The 19,951-nt window shown below is 41.7% G+C and overlaps 1 protein-coding gene across 4 annotated transcripts in view; it reads left to right on the top strand.

The window, feature by feature from the left end:
• SAMD8 (sterile alpha motif domain containing 8) overlaps positions 1-19,951 on the top strand; it is a 73,244-nt gene that overhangs the window by 31,391 nt on the left and 21,902 nt on the right. For all 4 annotated transcript variants that reach the window (XM_050803479.1, XM_050803477.1, XM_050803476.1 and 1 more), the window contains one exon: positions 9,235-9,827. In XM_050803479.1, the coding sequence (XP_050659436.1) occupies positions 9,250-9,827 (578 nt within the window). In that variant the 5' untranslated portion in view covers positions 9,235-9,249. The remainder of the gene's footprint in view (positions 1-9,234; positions 9,828-19,951) is intronic.

Genomic DNA, 19,951 nt, shown 5'->3' with positions numbered 1-19,951 from the left:
ATTGTCCTCTTACAGTATTGATTCTTCTGACCTACTCATTTCTCATTTTTAGGTGTTTGTCTTAGCAGCGTTTCGTTGTTTTCAGCATGTAGGTCTTGCCCATGTTTTGTCAGATTTATCCCTGAGTATTTCGTATTTTTATGCTATTACAAATGGTATTTTGTACATTTTAATTTTTGGTTGTTTGTTGCTAGCATGTGGAAATACAATTGATGGCTGGGTGTGATAGCTCACACTTGTAATCCCACACTTTGGGAGGCTGAAGCAGGTGAATCTCCTGAGCTCAGGAGTTTGAGACGGGTCTGGGCAACATAGCGAAACCCTGTTTCTACCAGACATACTAAAAATTAGCCAAGTGTGGTGCGCATGCACCTGTGGTCCCAGCTACTTGGAAGGCTGAAGTGGGAGAATGGCCTGAGCCTGGAAAGTGGAGGTTGCAGTGAGCTGAGATCATGCCACTGCATTCCAACCTGGGTGACAGAGTGACACCCTGTCTCAAAAAAAAGAAAAAAAGGAAGACAATTCATTTTTGTTCGTTGATATTATACGTAGCAATCTTGCTAAACTGACTTATTCTAGTAACTGTTTTTGGTAGATTCTATTGAATTTTCAACATAAATAATCAAGTTGTCAGCAAATAGAGTTTTATTTCTTCCTTTTAAATCTGTATGCCTTTTACTTCCTTTTTTTTTCCTCGAGATAGAGTCTCCCTGTGTTGCCCAGGCTGGAGTGCAGTGGCACGATGTTGGCTCACTGCAAGCTCTACCTCCCGGGTTCACACCATTCTCGTGCCTCAGCCTCAGCCTCCCAAGTAGCTGGGACTACAGGCGCCTGCCACCACGCCCGGCTAATTTTTTGTATTTCTAGTAGAGACGGGGTTTCACCGTGTTAGCCAGGATGGTCTCTATCTCCTGACCTCGTGATCTGCCCGCCTCAGCCTCCCAAAGTGCTGGAATTACAGGTGTGAGCCACCATGCCCGGCCTGCCTTTTACTTCTTTTTCTTATCTTATTACACTGACCAGAACTTCTGATGTTTCATAGAAGTGGTGAGAGTGATGATCTTGCCTTGCATCTTTTTTTTTTCCTTATACTCGCTTTTTAAAATAATTTTATTTTTATTTTTGTTTTTGAGAAAGAGTCTCACTTTGTTGCCCACACTGGAGTACAGTGGCGCGATCTCAGCTCACTGCAGTCTCCGCCTTCTGGGTTCAAGCAATTCTCCTGCCTCAGCCTTACGAGTACCTGGGATTACAGCCACCCACCACCACACCTGGCTAATTTTTGTATTTTTAGTAGAGATGGGGTTTCACCATGTTAGCCAGGCTGGTCTTGAACTCCTGATCTGAGGTGATCCGCCCATCTCAGCCTCCCAAAGTGCTGGGATTACAGATGTGAGCCAACATGCCCGGCCTTTGTTATTGATTTCTGCCCTCATCATTATTATTTCCTTCTGCTTTGAGTTTAATTTTCTCTTTAGCTTCTTCGTGGCATTATTTTAGCTGATATTAGTGGATTTCCATTTCTCCCAACCTTTGTGCTATTGTTAACGTATGTTTAACATATGTTATAAATCCCACAGTACATTGCTTTTTGTTTAAACTGTAAATTATCTTTTTTTTTTTTTGAGATGAAGTCTTGCTATTTTTAGCAGAGATGGGGTTTCACCATATTGGCCAGGATGGTCTCAATCTCTTGACCATGTGATCTGCCCACCTTGGCTTCCCAAAGTGTTGGGATTACAGGCGTGAGCCACCACGCCCGGCCTAAATTATCTCTTCAAGAAACTTAAGGCCAGGTGCGGTGCCTCCCAGCACTTTGGGAGGCCAAGGCAGGCAGATTACCTGAGGTCAGGAGTTCAAGACCATCCTGGCCAACATGGTGAAACCTCGTCTCTACTAAAAATAAAAAAATTAGCCTGGTGCAGTGGCATCGGCCCATAATCCCAGCTACTGGGGAGGCTGAGGCAGGAAAATCTCTTGAACCCAGAGACAGAGGTTGCAGTGAGCAGAGATCGTGCCACTGCACTCCAGGCTGGGTGATAGAGTGAGACGCTGTCTCAAATAAATAAACAAACAAAAATGATAAGAAAAAATGCATATATTTATGCATGTGGCTACCATTTTGGTGTTCATTTCTTTGTGTAGATTCATATTTTGGTGTGGTAACATTTTCTTTCTGCTTGAAGGACTTTAAATTTTTGTAGTGTATGTCTGCTGGTGATGAAATCAGCTTTTGTGTGTCTGAACAAGTATTTGCCTTTGCTTTTGAAGGATATTTCACTGGGCATACAATTATAGGTTGATTTTTTTTTTTTTTTCTTTCAGTACTTTAAAGATATTGTTTCACTGTGTTCTAGCTTGGCTTGTGCCCAGTAAGAAATCTCTTATTATTCTTACCTTTGTTCCTAATGTGTCTGTTTTCTCTTTTGCTTTTAAGATTTTCTCATTGTCACTGTTTTTAAGTAATTTGATTTTGATATACCTTGGTATAGCTTTCTTCTTGTTTCTTATTTTTGGAGTTTGTTGAGCTTCTTGGATACACATGTTTACCAGATTTGGAAAATTTTTGGCAATTGTTACTTCAAATATTTTTTTCTGTTCTCTCTTGTCTTTTGGAGGCTGTTTGATGTTGTTCCACCTCTCACTGACGTTCTTTCTTTGGTGTGTGTGTGCGTGGTAAAATATATACAACCAAATGTGTAATCTAAACTTTTTTTTTTTTTTGAGTTGGAGTCTCACTTTATCACCCACGCTGGAGTGCAGTTGTACGATCTCAGCTCACTGCAACCTCCACCTCCCGGGTTCAAGCGATTGTCCTGCCTCAGCCTCCGGAGTAGCTGGGATTACAGGCACCTGCCACCATGCCTGGCTCTTTTTTTGTATTTTTAGTGGAGACGGGGTTTCACGATGTTAGCCAGGATGGTCTCGATCTCTTGACCTCATGATCCACCCACCTCGGCCTCCCAAAGTGCTGGGATTACAGGTGTGAGCCACTGCGCCCGGCCGAAACCATTTTTTATATAGTGCAGAGGCATTAAGTACATTTACTGTGTTGTGCAACCATTATCACCATCCATCTTCAGAACTTTTAAAAAATCTTCCCAAACTGAAATTCTATACCTATTAAAAAATGACTCATTCTCCCTCCTCCTAGTCCCTGACAGCCACCATTCTACTTTCTGTCTCTGTGAATTTCACTACTCTCGTTACCTCATATAAGTGGAATCTTACAGTATTTGTCCTTTTGTGACTGGCTTATTTCATTTTGTATGTCTTTAAGGTTCATCCATGTCATAGCATGTGCCAGAACTTCCTTCCTTTTTAAGGCTGAATAATATTCTCTTTTTTAAAGTTCTCTCCCTTTTGTGTGTGTGTGTGTGTGTGTGTGTGTGTGTGTGTGTGTGTGTTTTATTGTGAATAGTTTCTTTTCTTTCTTTTTTTGAGACAGGCTCTTGTTCTGTTGCCCAGGCTGGAGTGCAGTGGCACGCTTTCAGCCCACTGCAGCCTTGAACTCCCGGACTTGGGTGATCTTCTCACCTGAACCTCTGAGTAGCTGGGACTACAAGCATGGACAACCATGCCTGGCTAATTTTTAAAAATTATTTATAGAGACGAGGTCTCACTATGTTGCCCAGGCAGGTCTTGAACTGATAGGCTTAAGCAATCCTTCCACCTCAGCCTCCCAAAGTGTTGGGATTGCAACCAGGGCCTTTGAATTGTTTCTATTGTTACTTAGTTACATTTATTGCTCTTACCTTCTTCAGTGTCTCATCAGCTGTTAGTGCCATCCAGGGTATTTTTCATCTCAGATAATGTCATTTTATCTCTAGAACTCTATGAGTTGCATTAGTCTTTTTTTAATGTATCTATTTCCTTTTTTGTTGAGATGGTGCGAGGGCAGGGGGCATCTCCCTTTGTTGCTCAGGCTGGTCTTGAACTAGCCACAAGGGATCTTCCTGCCTTGCTTTCCAAAGTGCAGGGATTACAGGCATGAGCCCCCGCCTGCCCATTGTGTGTCTATTTCTTCATTTAACTTTTTGGACAAATGTATTACACAATTATCATAACTATGTTAATGTCCTTATCTGCCAATTTTATTATCTGTGTAAGTTCTTGATTGATTGATTGTTCTCCTCATTGTAAGTGATACTTTTCTGCTTTTTTGCATGCCTGATAATCTTTGACTAGATGCCAGACATTATGAATTCATTGTTGGACATTATGAATTCATTGTTGTACTCTAGATACTTTGGTATTTCTATTAATATTCTTGAGCTTTTTGTGGGATGCTGTTCAACTACTTGAACACAGTTTGATCCCTTTGAGTCTTCCTTTTAAGATTTGTTAGGATGAACCCAGAGACATGTTTAGTCAAGGGTAGGGTTTCTCAATAGCAGCACCATGACATTTGGGGCCAAGTAATTCTTTGTTGGGGGAGGGGATAGTCCTGTGCATTATAGAATGTTTAACAGCATTCCCCCCCAAAGTTGTAACAACCAAAAATGTCTTCAGACATTGCCAAATGTTCCAGGAAGTGGGGAGGATTGCCCCCAGTTGAGAGTTGCTGCCGTAGGGTTAGTTTTGCCTCACTACCATGGCAAGATCTTTCTGTGTACTCTACCCAAAGCTGCTCATGAGACCTTTTTTCAATCTGGCTATTTGGAATAGGCACTTTTCTTGGCCTCATGTGAGTGCTGGGAATTCATTTGGGTGGTCTTTCCTTGGTCTTGGTTAGTTTCCTTACATACATGTGCTGATAGGCATTCAGCTAAATATTCAAGAGAGACCCGCAGATCTCTGGAGTTCTCGTCTGTGTATCTCCTCTTTAGTATTGTGCCCCATAAACACTAGACATCTTGATCCCCCCCAACTCTCAGCTCCATCTCCTCAACTCATTGAGCCTGCCAGACCTCATGTGAGTTTCCCATCCTGTGCCTCTTGCGGCTGGGAAACTCAAGGCCATAACCTGGTGCGGTAGGGTTCACTTTATTTGTTTCCTGGCTCTCAGGGATCTTCCTGATGTCCAGTGTCTTGAAACTTTTTTTTTTTGGAGACGGAGTTTTGCTCTTGTTGCCCAGGCTAGAGTGCAATGGTGCGATCTCAGCTCACCTCAACCTCCGCCTCCCGAGTTCAACAATTCTCCTGCCTCAGCCTCCCAAGTAGCTGGGATTACAGGCATCTGCCACCACACCCAGCTAATTTTTTGTACTTTTTAGTAGAGACAGGGTTTCTCCATGTTGGCCAGACTGGTCTCGAACTCTCAACCTCAGGTGATCCACCCACCTCAGCCTCCCTAAGTGCTGGGGTTACAGACGTGAGCCACCACACCTGGCTGAAAATTTTTTTCCCCATACATTTTGTTTGTTTTTTGGTTGTTTCAGGTCAGAGGATAAATCTGGTTCTTGTTAGTAAATCTTGGTCAGAAGCACATGTCCTTTAACAGATCATTTATTTGTATTAATTATTGATAAAATCTTAATTCTTAATATCTGTAAACACTTACTAATCTAATTTCCTTATTTTTCAATTTGTATTTATCACTCAAAGTCTCCTGTTCCCTGTAATTCCTTTGGTATACCATAAATATTAAATGGGCCCTAAAGCTTTTTATCATCTTTTCATATACCTCTTTCATGTAGGCTTTCACAGTGTTAGCTAAGTAGTGATTTAGTATGGGCCTCTTAACTATTATATAGTAGCATACAATTAAAGGGCATGCACTGACCTGATAAAGCAGAACAGTGAAATGTGTCATGCTTTTAGGGCATTCCTACAGCAGGCTCAAAGACTTCCAAGAGACTTCCATGTATAACTCATATTTTCTAGCAGCTACAACGTCAGCATCAAAGCCTGTTAGCCTGATTGAGGTTGTAAAGAGCTCGTGAGCTAAGACAGGGGAAAAAACTAAGAGAAGAATCATTCTGAACAGAGTATGAGAGGAAACTGTCCTAACGAATAATTCTTCAAGAATGGGAGTGACGTGGAACCCATTGGTGGTAAGCTGTTAGAGAAAGGGGAATGTTAACAGACTAGAAATAATGTGACTAAAGAAATCTGGCCTTTTTTTTTTTTTTTTTTTTTTTTTTTTGAGACGGAGTCTCCCTCTGTTGCCCAGGCTAGAGTGCGGTAGTGCGATCTCTGCTCACTGCAAACTCCGCCTGCCAGGTTGAGGCAGTTCTCTGCCTCAGCCTCCCTAGTAGCTGAGATTACAGGCGCCTGCCAACACGCCCGGCTAATTTTTTTGTATTTTTAGTAGAGACGGGGTTTCACCATCTTGGCCAGGTTGATCTTGAACTCCTGACCTCATGATCCACCTGCCTCAGCCTCCGAAAGTGCTGGGATAGGCGTGAGCCACTGTGCCTGGCTGGCTTTGTTTTATGTGAAAGAAACTTGTCTCTCAGATTCGCTATGTCATAACTGCTACAGAGATTATAGCATGTGCTTGTTGGATATCCAAGGATGAAGTAATTTAGTCAGAGCATACCTTGGGTAAAAGAAGGTATGTATAGTAGGTAGGGTGAAAGCATCTAGTTATCCATGTGAACAAAAACAGCAAAATCATACTTCTAATGGAATTGTATATGTGATATAATAAGTGATATAAAATAATACATAAATGTGTAAGTTCCATGTGTTAAAGTGAATAAATCATAATTCTTTGACATTTGAGGTGGTGATGATATGCTATAGCTAAAAAGAGTTAAGAGTTTTTGTTATCCCGTAATGCATAAGAATTAGACAACTTTGTAAAAAATATAGACTCCTTGTAAATGGATGTGATAGTAATTTTCAAAGACAGGGAAAGTAGGTGGGTCGATAATAAAAGTTATTTTGTGAAACAAAATATGACTTAAGCCTTCCAAAAATTAAGATTGCTTTTAGTAATAAAGAAATAAATACTTACTGATTAACTGACATTTCCCTGACATTCATCTATGGGTGGATTTTATCAAGCTTATTGTTTTCTAAATAGTTTTGATGATACAAGTGGTACTCATGTAGTTAAAATGTCTGCCTTTGCCAAGTAACTGTAAGTCTTCGTGGCAAGAGTTTATGTGGGTAAAGAATTCAGAGTAGTACCAGCTTTTTACTTTTCTTGTTGTAAGGAAGCACAGAAAGTTTTTCATAGCTAACAGTGCATTTATATCACTAAATGCATTTATATCACAGTGCATTTATATCACTAAATCATTAAATCAAGAATTATTACATTGAGGAAGAGGATGCTGTCCTCATTCATTTATCCTTCAGGATAGAAGGATATTCATTTGTATTGCTGTTTTATTTGGTTTTTCAAGACTTCGAAAATAAAGTTTAACCTAACATATATAGAGAAAGTATAGATCACAATTATATAGCTTAATGAATTTTCACAAAAGGAACAAACCCATATAACTAATACCCAGGTTTTTAAAAAAGAACATTTGTATTATGACAGTTTTTTTTTTTTTTTTTCCAAGCTGGGTAGTAGGCACATAGGTGTTCGTTGTATCATTTTATTCTTTTATGCTTTAAAGTTTGCCTACCATTTTAAAAAAATTATCTCAGGAGGAAATACAATCTTCAGAGGTCTGGAAAGTGTCAAAAAACCTACAGGCTTTAATAGTTGAGAAAGTGCTTTTGAGAAATAGTGTTTTTTTCCATGTAGACCTTTGTCTCCTGTGTATCTGATATACTTTATAAACCTGAGGAGGCCCAAGTAACTGAATGTTTTACAATAGAAGAACATAAATAGAGCTGTGTGAAATCAAGGTAGTAAAAATTATTGGTACTTTTTAAAACATAGCACATTATTGGCCTTTTATTCTGCAGTATAAAGTCTGGGTCATCAAATTTGTGAGTACATTGAAATGACAGTTTTAAAATTTAAATTTATTTTAAATTTTAAATAAAATTTAAAAATTTTATGGCTAAAGTCCATGATAGTTTAAGAATAAAATGCCCTATTCAGTTCTATAATGTAATATTCAAAGCTGTAGAAAGAACTGAGTTATTATTGAGATTCAAATATATGTCTAGTTTAAAGGCTTCATATCTGTTATAGAAATCATTTTGTATATAGTAGTTAGAAATACGCTTAATTGGCCAGGCGCGGTGGCTCACGCCTGTAATCCCTGCACTTTGGGAGGCAGAGGCAGGCAGATCACGAGGGCAGGAGATCACTACCATCCTGGCTAACACGGTGAAACCCTGTCTCTACTGAAAATACAAAAAATTCTCCGGGCGTGGTGGCAGGCGCCTGTAGTCCCAGCTACTCCAGAGGCTGAGGCAGGAGAATGGCCTGAACCCGGGAGGCGGAGCTTGCAGTGAGCCGAGATAGCACCACGGCACTCCAGCCTGGGTGACAGAGCAAGGCTCCGTCTCAAAACAAACAAACAAACAAAAAAATATGCTTAATCTAAAACGTTTCCTAGAATTACAGTTATCTACTTTTCTTTTATGTTTATTTCCCCCCAGGTGGGGAGATACATTTTCCATGAACATGGAGATTTCAGAAATTGGATTTTTTTTCTCTCTTTTCTTTGACTTTCAAAAATATAATAAATCTTCCTATATTTCTTGATTTTATGAAAAGTATTAAAATGGGATTTTTCTTAGTTCTCGAGTAGACTTTTTAATTATGACTGATGTAGTGGAAAAGCCGTTTGTAAAATGTCTTTCTATAGAAATATTTGGTTATTAAATTTTCTTCTGCTGTTGGAGTCATATGCATAAAATTATTAGTATGTTAATCTATTGAAAACCATTCGTTATTGAATAATTTTTCTTTTACTCTAGAAGCCAACAGGATGGTGTAGCTAAATTACTGTTTCTGGGGGAGGGGGTGTGTGTATTTATATATATATAGCTTATTTTTTGTTTTTGAGACAATCTCCCTCTGTTGCCCAGGCTGGAGTGCAGTGGCACAACCATGGTGCACTGCAGCTTTGACCTCCCAGACTCAGGTAATCCTCCCACCTCGGCCTACCAGGTAGCTGAGACTATAGGCGTACCACCATGCCCAGGCTAAATTTTCTTTTTTGGTAGAGATAGGGTCTTGCTATGTTGCCAGGACTGGTCTCAAACTCCTGGGCTTAAGTGATGCTCCCAACTCAGCCTCCCAAAGTGCTGGGGATTATAGGCATGAGCCACTGTGCCTGGCCTGTTTCTGGTGTATTTATGTGTGTTTGTCTTTGAAGAAATTGTTAGGACACACTGAAGCTTTTGTTTTGTTTTCCTGTTTTCTCCTGACAGGCAGTGGAGGAGGAAATGGCAGGTCATAATCAACTCTGCATTCGCCGCTGGACTACCAAGCATGTAGCTGTGTGGCTGAAGGATGAAGGCTTTTTTGAATATGTGGACATTTTATGCAATAAGCACCGACTTGATGGAATCACATTGCTAACATTGACTGAATATGATCTCCGGTCTCCTCCTCTGGAAATCAAAGTCTTAGGGGACATTAAAAGGTTAATGCTCTCGGTCCGAAAATTGCAGAAAATACATATTGATGTTTTAGAAGAGATGGGCTACAACAGTGACAGTCCCATGGGTTCCATGACCCCTTTCATCAGTGCTCTTCAGAGTACAGACTGGCTCTGTAATGGGGAGCTTTCCCATGACTGTGACGGACCCATCACTGACTTGAATTCTGATCAGTACCAGTACATGAATGGTAAAAACAAACATTCTGTTCGAAGATTGGACCCAGAATACTGGAAGACTATACTGAGTTGTATATATGTTTTTATAGTATTTGGATTTACATCTTTCATTATGGTTATAGTCCATGAGCGAGTGCCTGACATGCAGACCTATCCACCACTCCCAGATATATTCTTAGATAGGTAAGTTTTGTTTCTGGTTGCTAAGTTTGTAGGAGGTTGCTATAATTAACAGCAGTGATACTATATTTGTGATAATTATATTGTTTCTTATTGTGGTAGATGTATACTTTCCATTTGCTTTATCTGCTGGTATAAAAAGATATGCTTTGAAGTTACCTTTTTCACTTAAATTAGGCCTTTAACCTAGGTGAGTGAGAAAAACCACTGCTTAACTTTTTAATTTTTCAATTTAATTTAATTTTAATTTAATTTAATTTAATTTTTTATTTTGAGACAATCTCACACTGCACTGTCACCCAGGCTGGAATGCAGTGGCATGACCATGGCTCACTGCAGCCTCAACCTCCCGGGCTCAAGCAATCCTCCCACCTCAGCCTCCCAGGTAACTGGGACTGTAGACATGTGCCACCACGCCCAGCTAATTTTTAAGTTTTTTGTAGAGATAGAGTCCCACTGGGTTGCCCAGGCTGGGCGAACTCCTGGGCTTAAAGGATCCTCCCACCTTGGCCTCTCAAAGTGTTGGGATTACAGGCATGAGCCATCAGGGCCTGAACTGCTTAATTTATTTTTGTGTAGTTATAGCTCCTTGGGTACTTTAGATTTTTTGAGACGAGTCTCGCTGTGTCACCCAGGCTGGAGTGCAGTGGTGTGGTCTTGGCTCACTGCAACCTCCACCTCCCTGATTCAAGCCATTCCCCTGTCTCAGCCTCCAGAGTAGCTGGGATTACAGGCACATGCCACCATACCCAGCTAATTTTTTTGTATTTTTAGTAGAGACGGGGTTTCACCATGTTGGCCAGACTGGTCTCGAACTCTTGACTTCAGGAAATCCGCCCACCTCGGCCTCCCGAAGTGCTGGGATTACAGGCGTGAGCCACTGCGGTTGGCCAGGTACTTTAGATTTTAAGAGGGTATCCTGGAATGATGTTTGTAATAAATGGAACTTGGTTGCCTTTTTTTATAATGAAGAATAGGGTTCTACTTTTTCAAAAATATTGGTGGTGTCATATCACCAAATGAATTGGAACTATCACAAAGAGGACAAATGGATTCAGTGATAGCATGCTGTTTTATTACATGCTGAATACATAAAAAATATTGTATATGTGTAACATATGAAAGATAAGAATAGGACAGTAGGCCGGGCATGGTGGCTCATGCCTATAATCCCAGCATGTTGGGAGGCCCAGGTGGGAGGTTTGCTTGAGTCCAGGAGTTCAAGACTAGCCTACAAGTTCAAGACTTGCAACATAGCAAGACCCCCATCTCTCCAAAAACTTAAAAGTTAGCCAGGCATGATGGCACATGCCTGTAGTCCTAACTACTCAGGAGGCCAAGGTGGGAGGATCATTTGAGCCTAAGAGGTCGAGGTTACAGTGAGCTGTAGTTGCACCACTGCACTCCAGCCTGGGCAGCACAGCAAGACCCTGGCTGTCTCCAACAACAACAATAATAATAAAACAGTAAAGAAGTATTCAGAACTATTTTCACATTTTTGATTTTTAAATCTTTTAAAAATTTGGGTATTACTTTCTTGTTTGTTAATTTTTGGTTTTGTTTTTGTTTTTTAGATGGAGTCTTGCTCTGTTACCCAGGCTGGAGTACAATGGCATGATCTCAGCTCACTGCAACCTCCGCCTCCCAGGTTCAAGTGATTCTCCTGCCTCAGCCTCCCAAGTAACTGGGATTACAGGCACCCACCACCACGCCTGGCTAATTTTTGTATATTTAGTAGAGACGAGGTTTCACAATGTTGGTCAGGCTGGTCTCGAACTTTTGACCTCAGATGATCTGCCCACCTCAGCCTCCCAAAGTGCTGGGATTACAGGCATGAGCCACCGCGCCTGGCTGCTTGTTTGTTTTTTATAAAACATTTTGCCCTTATAAAAGTGCTTTTGCTGGGCATTAGGGCTCACACCTGTGATCCCAGCATTTTGAGAGGATGAGGCATGTGGGATCACCTGAGGTCAGGAATTCGAGACCAGCCTTGCCAACATGGTAAAACCCTGTCTCTACTAAAAATACAAAAACTAGCTGGATGTGGTGGCGGACACCTGTAATCTCAGCTACTCAGGAGGCTGAGGCAGGAGAATTGCTTGAACCCGGGAGGCAGAGGTTGCAGTGAGCCAAGATCGCGCCATCGCACTCCAACCTTGGTGTCAGAGCGAGAGTCTGTCTCAAAAAAAATACATATGCTGGGCGCGGTGGCTCATGCCTGTAATCCGAGCACTTTGGGAGGCCGAGGCGGGCAGATTATGAGGTCAGGAGATTGAGACCATCCTGGCTAACACAGTGAAACCCCGTCTCTACTAAAAATACAAAAAAATTAGCTGGGCATGGTGGCGGGTGCCTGTAGTCTCAGCTACTCGGGAGGCTGAGGCCAGAGAATGGCGTGAACCCAGTAGGTGGAGCTTGCAGTGAGCCGAGATTGTGCCACTGCACTCCAGCCTGGGCAACAGAGCGAGACTCCATCTCAAAAAAAATACATACATACATACATAAAGTAAAATAAAACTGCCTTGGCCGGGCGCGGTGGCTCAAGCCTGTAATCCCAGCACTTTGGGAGGCCGAGACGGGCGGATCACGAGGTCAGGAGATCAAGACCATCCTGGCTAACACGGTGAAACCCCGTCTCTACTAAAATACAAAAAAAATTAGCCGGGCGAGGTGGCGGGCGCCTGTACTCCCAGCTACTCAGGAGGCTGAGGCAGGAGAATGGCGTGAACCCGGGAGGCGGGGCTTGCAGTGAGCTGAGATCCGGCCACTGCACTCCAGCCTGGGCAACAGAGCTAGACTCTGTCTCAAAAAAATAATAATAATAAAATAAAAAAAATAAAACTGCCTTGTAGTATTTGTATTTGAAAATGAAATGAATTTAAAATGTCTGTGTTACCATGCCAGAATAATGTATACATCTCATTTTGCTCCCTGTCAAACCCCAACTAAAACTAGGTTTTTTTTGTTTTTGTTGTTTTGAGACAGAGTCCAGGTTGGAGTGCAGTGACGCAATCTCAGCTCACTGCAACTTCTGCCTCCCGTGTTCAAGCTCTTTTCCTGCCTCAGCCTCCCAAGTAGCTGGGATTACAGACATGTGCCACCATGCCCAGCTAGTTTTGTGGTATTTTTAGTAGAGACAGGGTTTCACTGTGTTGACTAGGCTGGTCTCGAACTCCTGACCTAAAATGATCCACCCACCAGGGCCTCCCAAAGTACAGGGATTACAGGCGTGAGCCACCATGCCTGGCGAACTATAGTAAAGAGTTTTTTGTTTTTGTTTTTTAAGTAAGCCCACAAGATGGAGTGGATAAAATAGGAGAAAACAGCCATACATATTTGGAAGTTGGAAGATGGATGAGTGGCAATTGGCAAACCCAAAATTAACCTAATTATAAAATTTGAGCAATGGGGAAAACTGAGAACCAACCCAGTTTATATTGCAGATTTCTCAAGGATCTGGATACTGGAGGTGAAGGGGTGATACTACAGTAAGGAGAACTTATTGAAAGCTGTTTAAGAAGTTGTTATATCCCTGTATCTCCTCTCCTGTTTTATACAGTTTTTCCAACTGTAAACAGAAGACCCCAAGGAAGTAAGGAAGAAATCATGTGGCTGTCTGGGGAAAATAGTACTTTAGAGAAAGGAAACAGCCGAGTGCAAAAATCTGTACTGGGAGTGTTCCTGGCAGGTTTAAGGAACAACCAGTGAGAGATGAGAAGAGCAGATCTGAGAGGAGACAAGAAGCCAGGTTGTGTAAGCACTTGAGGACCATTGTAAGGACTTCAGCTTTCATTCTAAATGAAAAGGGAAGCCACTGGAAAGTACTGAGGAAAAGAGTTGAGGGATCTAACTTCTATTTTAAAAGGTCATTCTTGTTGTTGTATTGAGAATACCCTGGGAGTGTGGGTGGGGAGCTAGGGATCATTTAAGAATTTATTAAATTCATCTAGATAAAGATGTTAGATTGGATGAGAACAGTGGTAGAGGTGGTATGAAAGAGTCAAATTCTATATATATTTTGAAATTAGAACAGAATTTGCTGATGGATTTGATGAATTAATAGAGAGAAGTCAAATATTTTTCCAAGATGTTTTTGTTTTTTGAGACAGGGTCTCATTGTGTTCTCCAGGCTGGAGTTTAGTGGTGCAGTCATAGATCACCGTAATCTCAAATTCCTAGGCTCAAGTGATCTCCTTCCTTAGCCTCCTGAGTCACTACGACTACGGGTGTGTGCCACCACACCTGCCTGATTTTTAAATCTTTGGTAGAAATGGGGTTTTGCTATGTTGCCTAGGCTGGTCTCAAACTTTTAGCCTCAAGTGATCCTCCCTTCTCTGCCTCCCAAAGCACTGGGACTGTAGGCGTGAGCTACCACCCCCAGCCTATTCCAAGATTTTTAACCTGAGCATCTGTAAAGATGGAGTTGCCATTTACAGAGATGGGAAAACTGTGGAAGGAACTGACCTGGAGGCAAAATTAAGGGTTTGGTTTTCTTTTTTTTTTCTTTTTTTTTTTTTTTGAGACGGAGTCTCGGTCTGTCGCCCAGGCTGGAGTGCAGTGGCCGGATCTCAGCTCACTGCAAGCTCCGCCTCCCGGGTTCACGCCATTCTCCTGCCTCAGCCTCCCGAGTAGCTGGGACTACAGGCGCCCGCCACCGCGCCCGGCTAGTTTTTTGTATTTTTTAGTAGAGACGGGGTTTCACCATGTTAGCCAGGATGGTCTCGATCTCCTGACCTCGTGATCCGCCCGTCTCGGCCTCCCAAAGTGCTGGGATTACAGGCTTGAGCCATCGCACCCGGCCAAGGGTTTGGTTTTCGACATGTCAGGTTTGAGATATGTTTTATAGCAAAATCAGATGTCAAGTAAGAGATAGAAATATGAGCAGAAGTTCAGAGAGATTGAGACAGAAATCTAGGCTAAGATTTGGGAATGGGCGGAGAGAGAGAATAGTATGCCAGAAGCCAAGCCAAAAAAGAAAGTATTTTAAGAAGTTAGGAGGCCAGGCGCGGTGGCTCACGTCTGTAATCCCAGCACTTTGGGAGGCTGAGGCGGGCGGATCACAAGGTCAGAAGTTCGAGACCAACCCGGCCAACATAGTGAAACCCTGTCTCTACTAAAAATACAAAAATTAGCTGGGCATGGTGGCACCCGCCTGTAGTCCCAGCTATTCGGGAGGCTGAGGCAGGAGAATTGCTTGAACATGGGAGGCGGAGGTTGTGGTGAGCTGAGATTGTGCCACTGTACTCCAGCCTGGGTGACAGAGCAAGACTCCATCTCAAAAAAAACAAGAAAAAAAAAAAGAAGTTAGGAACAATTGGCTGTATCAGATGCAGCTGAGAGGTCAAGTTAGATGAGGATAATTGACCATTGGCTTTAGCAACATGTTGGTCATCAGTGACTATGACAAGAGTTAATAAGGGCAAAATGGGTTATAATGGGTTCAGGAGAGAATGTGAGATGTATTGGAATTTACATGAAAGTACTCCACAAATATGAAACAACATGAGTGCAACAGTATTTGTTGTGACATTAATTGTAATAATTATAAATATTATAAATCTAAATGCTTACCCATGGGGAGCTGGTTGAATAGACTATCATACATCTATACAGTGGAATACTATTTAATCATAGAAAAGAATGAAGACAATTTCTGTGAACTGATACAAAACAATTTGCAGGAAAAACTCAGCAACAGTAGCACTATGAGCACACAGATCATGGTTTTAAAATACTATTCCCAGGCCAGGTACGGTGGCTGACTCCTGTAATCCCAGCATTTGGGGAGGCCCAGGCGGGAGGATTGCTTGAGCCCAGGAGTTCTAGCCCAGCCTGGACAACATAGTGAGATCCAGTCTCTACAAAAAATTAAAAATTAGCTAGGTGTGATGGTTTATGCCTGCAGTCCCAGCTACTTCAGAGGCTGAGGCAGGAGGATCACTTGAGTCCAAGAGATCAAGGCTGTAGTGAGCTGTGATCATGCCACTGCACTCCAGCCTGGGCAACAAAGCGACACCTTTTGTTTGTCTCAGTAAGTGAGTAAGTAAACAAATAAATACATACCATTCCTCACTAAAATGAACCAGACCAGGGCTGAGACCAAACAAACAAAAATAGTGGGGTGAGAGGGGAAGCTCTTCAAGAATAATATGAACAAATAAATGTGGACGGCATGATTATTCTGCCTCCTCGAGTGTATTCAGGCAAGTCATCAGTAGATGGTAAAATCTATTATTAGGTGAAAGGCCACTGAGGGGGAGCTTATTCACATGATCTGAAAGTTTCATCTCACATATTACTTAATTACAGAGGGAATGAGGTAGCTTTACAGTGGCAAGATCTGACATGCATCACCTTAACCAAATGATCAAATGTGGCATCACAGTGGGACAAGCAGACATTATGTGCATTGGACGTGATGTCCACAGCATCACCTCTGTAATCATCTTGTCCAAAAATAAAAAACTTTAACCTGTATCTAATCACAAAGAAACAATCAGACAAATCCAGAACATGGAATATTCTACAAGACAGCTGATGTGGACTCTTAAAATGTCAGTGTCATGGCAGGCAAAATCCAGGGGGAAATGTAAGGGAAATTGAAGAGACAACCAAGAGAAACATGAACTTTAATTAGATCCTATATCAAGAAAAGAAAAATACTGCTATAAAGGACATTTTTGGGACAATTAGGAAAATTGGAATATGGACTGCATGTTAAATGATACTAAATCAGTGTTACAATTTCCTAGGTGTGATAGTGTATTGGGTTATGAGGAGAATATCGTTGTTCCTAGAGAAACAAAGGGGAGAAGTGTCATAATGTCTGCAACTTACTTCGGGAAGAGGTTCACATCCCCGAAAAGAGTATGTGTGTATATGTATGTAGGTATGTATAGAAAGAATGAAAGAAGGCAAATGTGGCAAAATGTTATTTATTGTAAATGATGAGTTTAGGTGAAAAATATAGTGTTGATTCTTTTAACTTTTTTTGTAGGATCAGAATTTTTCAACTTAAAAGAATTAGGCAAAGAAATGAGAGAGAGAGAAAATGGAAACAGAGAAATTGGAGAAAAAGTCTTTCCTGTAGGGGCAAGTTTTCCTAGAAGGGCAGCAGAGAAATGGAGCTGTAGCTTGGGCAGGAGTGGGGAAGGATCTAGTGTCAAGAGGGCGTTTGTTCGTTTTTGTTTTTTTGATTGGCTATATGATAGCATGTTTGTTGTATTAATAATAAGAATGACTTAATGTGGGGGGGCAATGATGGCAGAGGAAAGAGAGGGTACAATATTAGAAAGTGCCCTTCAGTAGATGAAAAGGAATGGGACCTTGTGGCTGGGAGAGGCTGGCCTTAGGCCCTTGGGCTGTTCCTTCATAACAGAGGGGAAGATAGAAAATAGGAAAACAGGTAGAGAGTTGCCATATGTGATGGTGGAGCACAAGGAAGTGCTGTCCTGATGGTTTTTATTTTCTCTGTGTAAAGACAATGAGAATGGAGAGGAGGATGGAGGTTTGAGGAGGAAGGATAAGATGTATAAAATTAGCCATCTAGGAGAGTAGGAGAGTGAATAGACTTGTGTAATGCAGTAGCAGCATTTAATGGTCTCCTTGAGGTTAGTAGTCGCATTAGCATTATGTGTGTTTACCAGCCTCATTCAACAACAGATACAGGTATGGAATAGGTGGAAAACTGGATTTAAGCAGGGTTGAGTTTTGCTAGGCAGTACAATGAAGGGAAAAGTGGCAAGGGAGTGGTTATAATGAGGGACCATGGACTGATATGGATGAGGAAAGAAGTAAGGCCGGGTGCGGTGTCTCATGCCTATAATCCCAGCACTTTGGGAGGCTGAGGCAGGTGGATCACCTGAGGTTGGGAGTTCGAGACCAGCCTAACATGAAAAAACCCCATCTCTACTAAAAATTCAAAATTAGCCAACGTGGTGGTGCATGCCTGTAATCCCAGCTACTCGGGAGGCTGAGGCAGGAGAATTGCTTGAATCTGAGAGGCGGAGGTTGTGGTGAGCTGAGATCACATTGTACTCCAGCATGGGCAACAAGAGCGAAACTCTGTCTCAAAAAAAAAAAAAGAAAAGAAAAAAAGAAGAAAGTAAAGGATATGCGGTAGATGAAAAAATAGTAAACAAAAAACAAGCAAAAAATAAAAATAAAAAAACAAAGCATAGTAGGAGAGCAGGAAATGGTCCAGTAGAACAATGAGGCTTTTATTATTTTGAAGTATACTGGTTGGGTGCAGTGGCTCATGCCTGTAATCCCAGCACTTTGGGAGGCCGAGGCAAGTGGATCACCTGAGGTCAGGAATTCAAGACCAGCTTGGCCAACATGGCGAAACCCTGTCTGTACTAAAAATACAAAAATTAGCCGGGTGTGGTGGCATGCGCCTGTAATCCCAGCTACTCTGGAGGCTGAGGCAGAAGAATTGCTTGAACCTGGGAGGTGGAATTTGCAGTGAGCCGAGATCACACCATTGCACTCCAGCCTGGGTGACAGAGCAAGACTCTGTCTCAAAAAAATAATAATAATAAAATAAAGTATACAATTAAGTGGTTTTTAGTGTATTTACAAAGTTGTACAGCCATCACCACTAATTCCAGAACATTTTCATTGTCCTGGGAAGAAACTCATACCTATTAGCAGTCATACGCTGTTCCTTCCTTTCTTCAGACCCTACCAACCACTAATCTACTTTGTTTCTATGAATTTGTCTATTCTGGACATTTCATATAAGTGGAACCATACAATATCGGGTCTTTCTGTGTCACTCAGCACAACATTTTCAAGATTCATCCATACCGTAGCGTGTATCAGCACTACCTTCCTTCTTAATACCAAATAATATTCCACTGTATGGATGTACCAATTTTGTTTATCCATTTATCAGTTGATAGGTGTTTGTGTTGTTTCTACTTTTTGGCTATTATTAATAATGCTGCTATGAACATTCATGTGCAAAGTTTTTTTGTTTTTGTTTTTGTTTTTTGAGACAGAGTCTCACTGTTACCCAGGCTGGAGTGCAGTGGTGTGATCTCAACTCACTGCAACCTCCATTTCCTGGGTCAAACAGTTCTCATGCCTCAGCCTCCTGAGTAGCTAGGATTACAGGCACACACCATCACACCCAGCTAATTTTTGTATTTTTAGCAGAAAAGGGGTTTCACCATGTTGGCCAGGCTGGTCTCGAACTCCTGACCTTAAGACATCTGCCCACCTCGGCCCCCCAAAGTGCTAGGATTACACGTGTGAGCCACCACGCCCAGCAGGACATATATTATCAATTTGCAGTGATGATTTCAAACCAAATTTTGCCTAACTCTTTTTACATGCTATGCCACTCACTGAAACTCCATGGTCTTAAACATCTAAACTTTATTCATAGGAGAATGGTAGCAGATGATGTCAGTGTTCCTTCTATATCCCCTCAGATCTCTTTTCCATTTTCTTGCACATGGATACTCCCAACATCCAGCAGATATGTCTGTGTTGGAGGGCTGCTCTTGGGCTGCTGGAGCAACTTTGCCTCCTTGAAGAGAAAGCCAAAAAGTACTTGGAAATTTACTTCCCACCAGCAGCTGTCCTTAACCAGTGACTCACTTCTCTTTGCCCTGGTTGGGACGACATTTAGATTGGACCTACACTGTCCCAAATTCCCCATAAGCCTAAGCCAAAGTTACCCTTTCCTGAGTTCTCCACGGGGCTTTGCTTGATGTCTCACCCTTGCTTTGCTTCCTTGCCTTCTAATCTCATAACCCACTGCCCTGTGGGCTTTCTTTGAGAACATTTCCCTGTAATTGACTTTCATACTGATGTTTGTTTCAGGGTCTGCTTCTGAAACTTACTTTATACAAATCCAAGATGTTCACCACATAGAAACAGAAAATTAGAAGGAAATAGGAATGTTTCTAGAGGCAGGCCCACCTACTGCAGTGAGAAGTGAGAGCTGATAACCATAGTAGCAAGGGAGGAAACAGAAGCACTATAAAAAGCAAACATAAATAATGGAAAAACTACATCAATCTGGGGCTTAACTGTCCTTCATTTTTCAGTAGTCTCTGAGGTCATTACCATATACAGTGTAATAATCAGTGTTCATAGTGATGACTCTACTAAGGAAA

This window comes from Macaca thibetana, chromosome 9 (assembly GCF_024542745.1).
Source record: "Macaca thibetana thibetana isolate TM-01 chromosome 9, ASM2454274v1, whole genome shotgun sequence".
NCBI lineage: Eukaryota > Metazoa > Chordata > Mammalia > Primates > Cercopithecidae > Macaca > Macaca thibetana.
The sequence above is the reverse complement of the archived record's forward strand: the minus strand, read 5'-3'. Positions and strand labels throughout refer to the sequence as shown.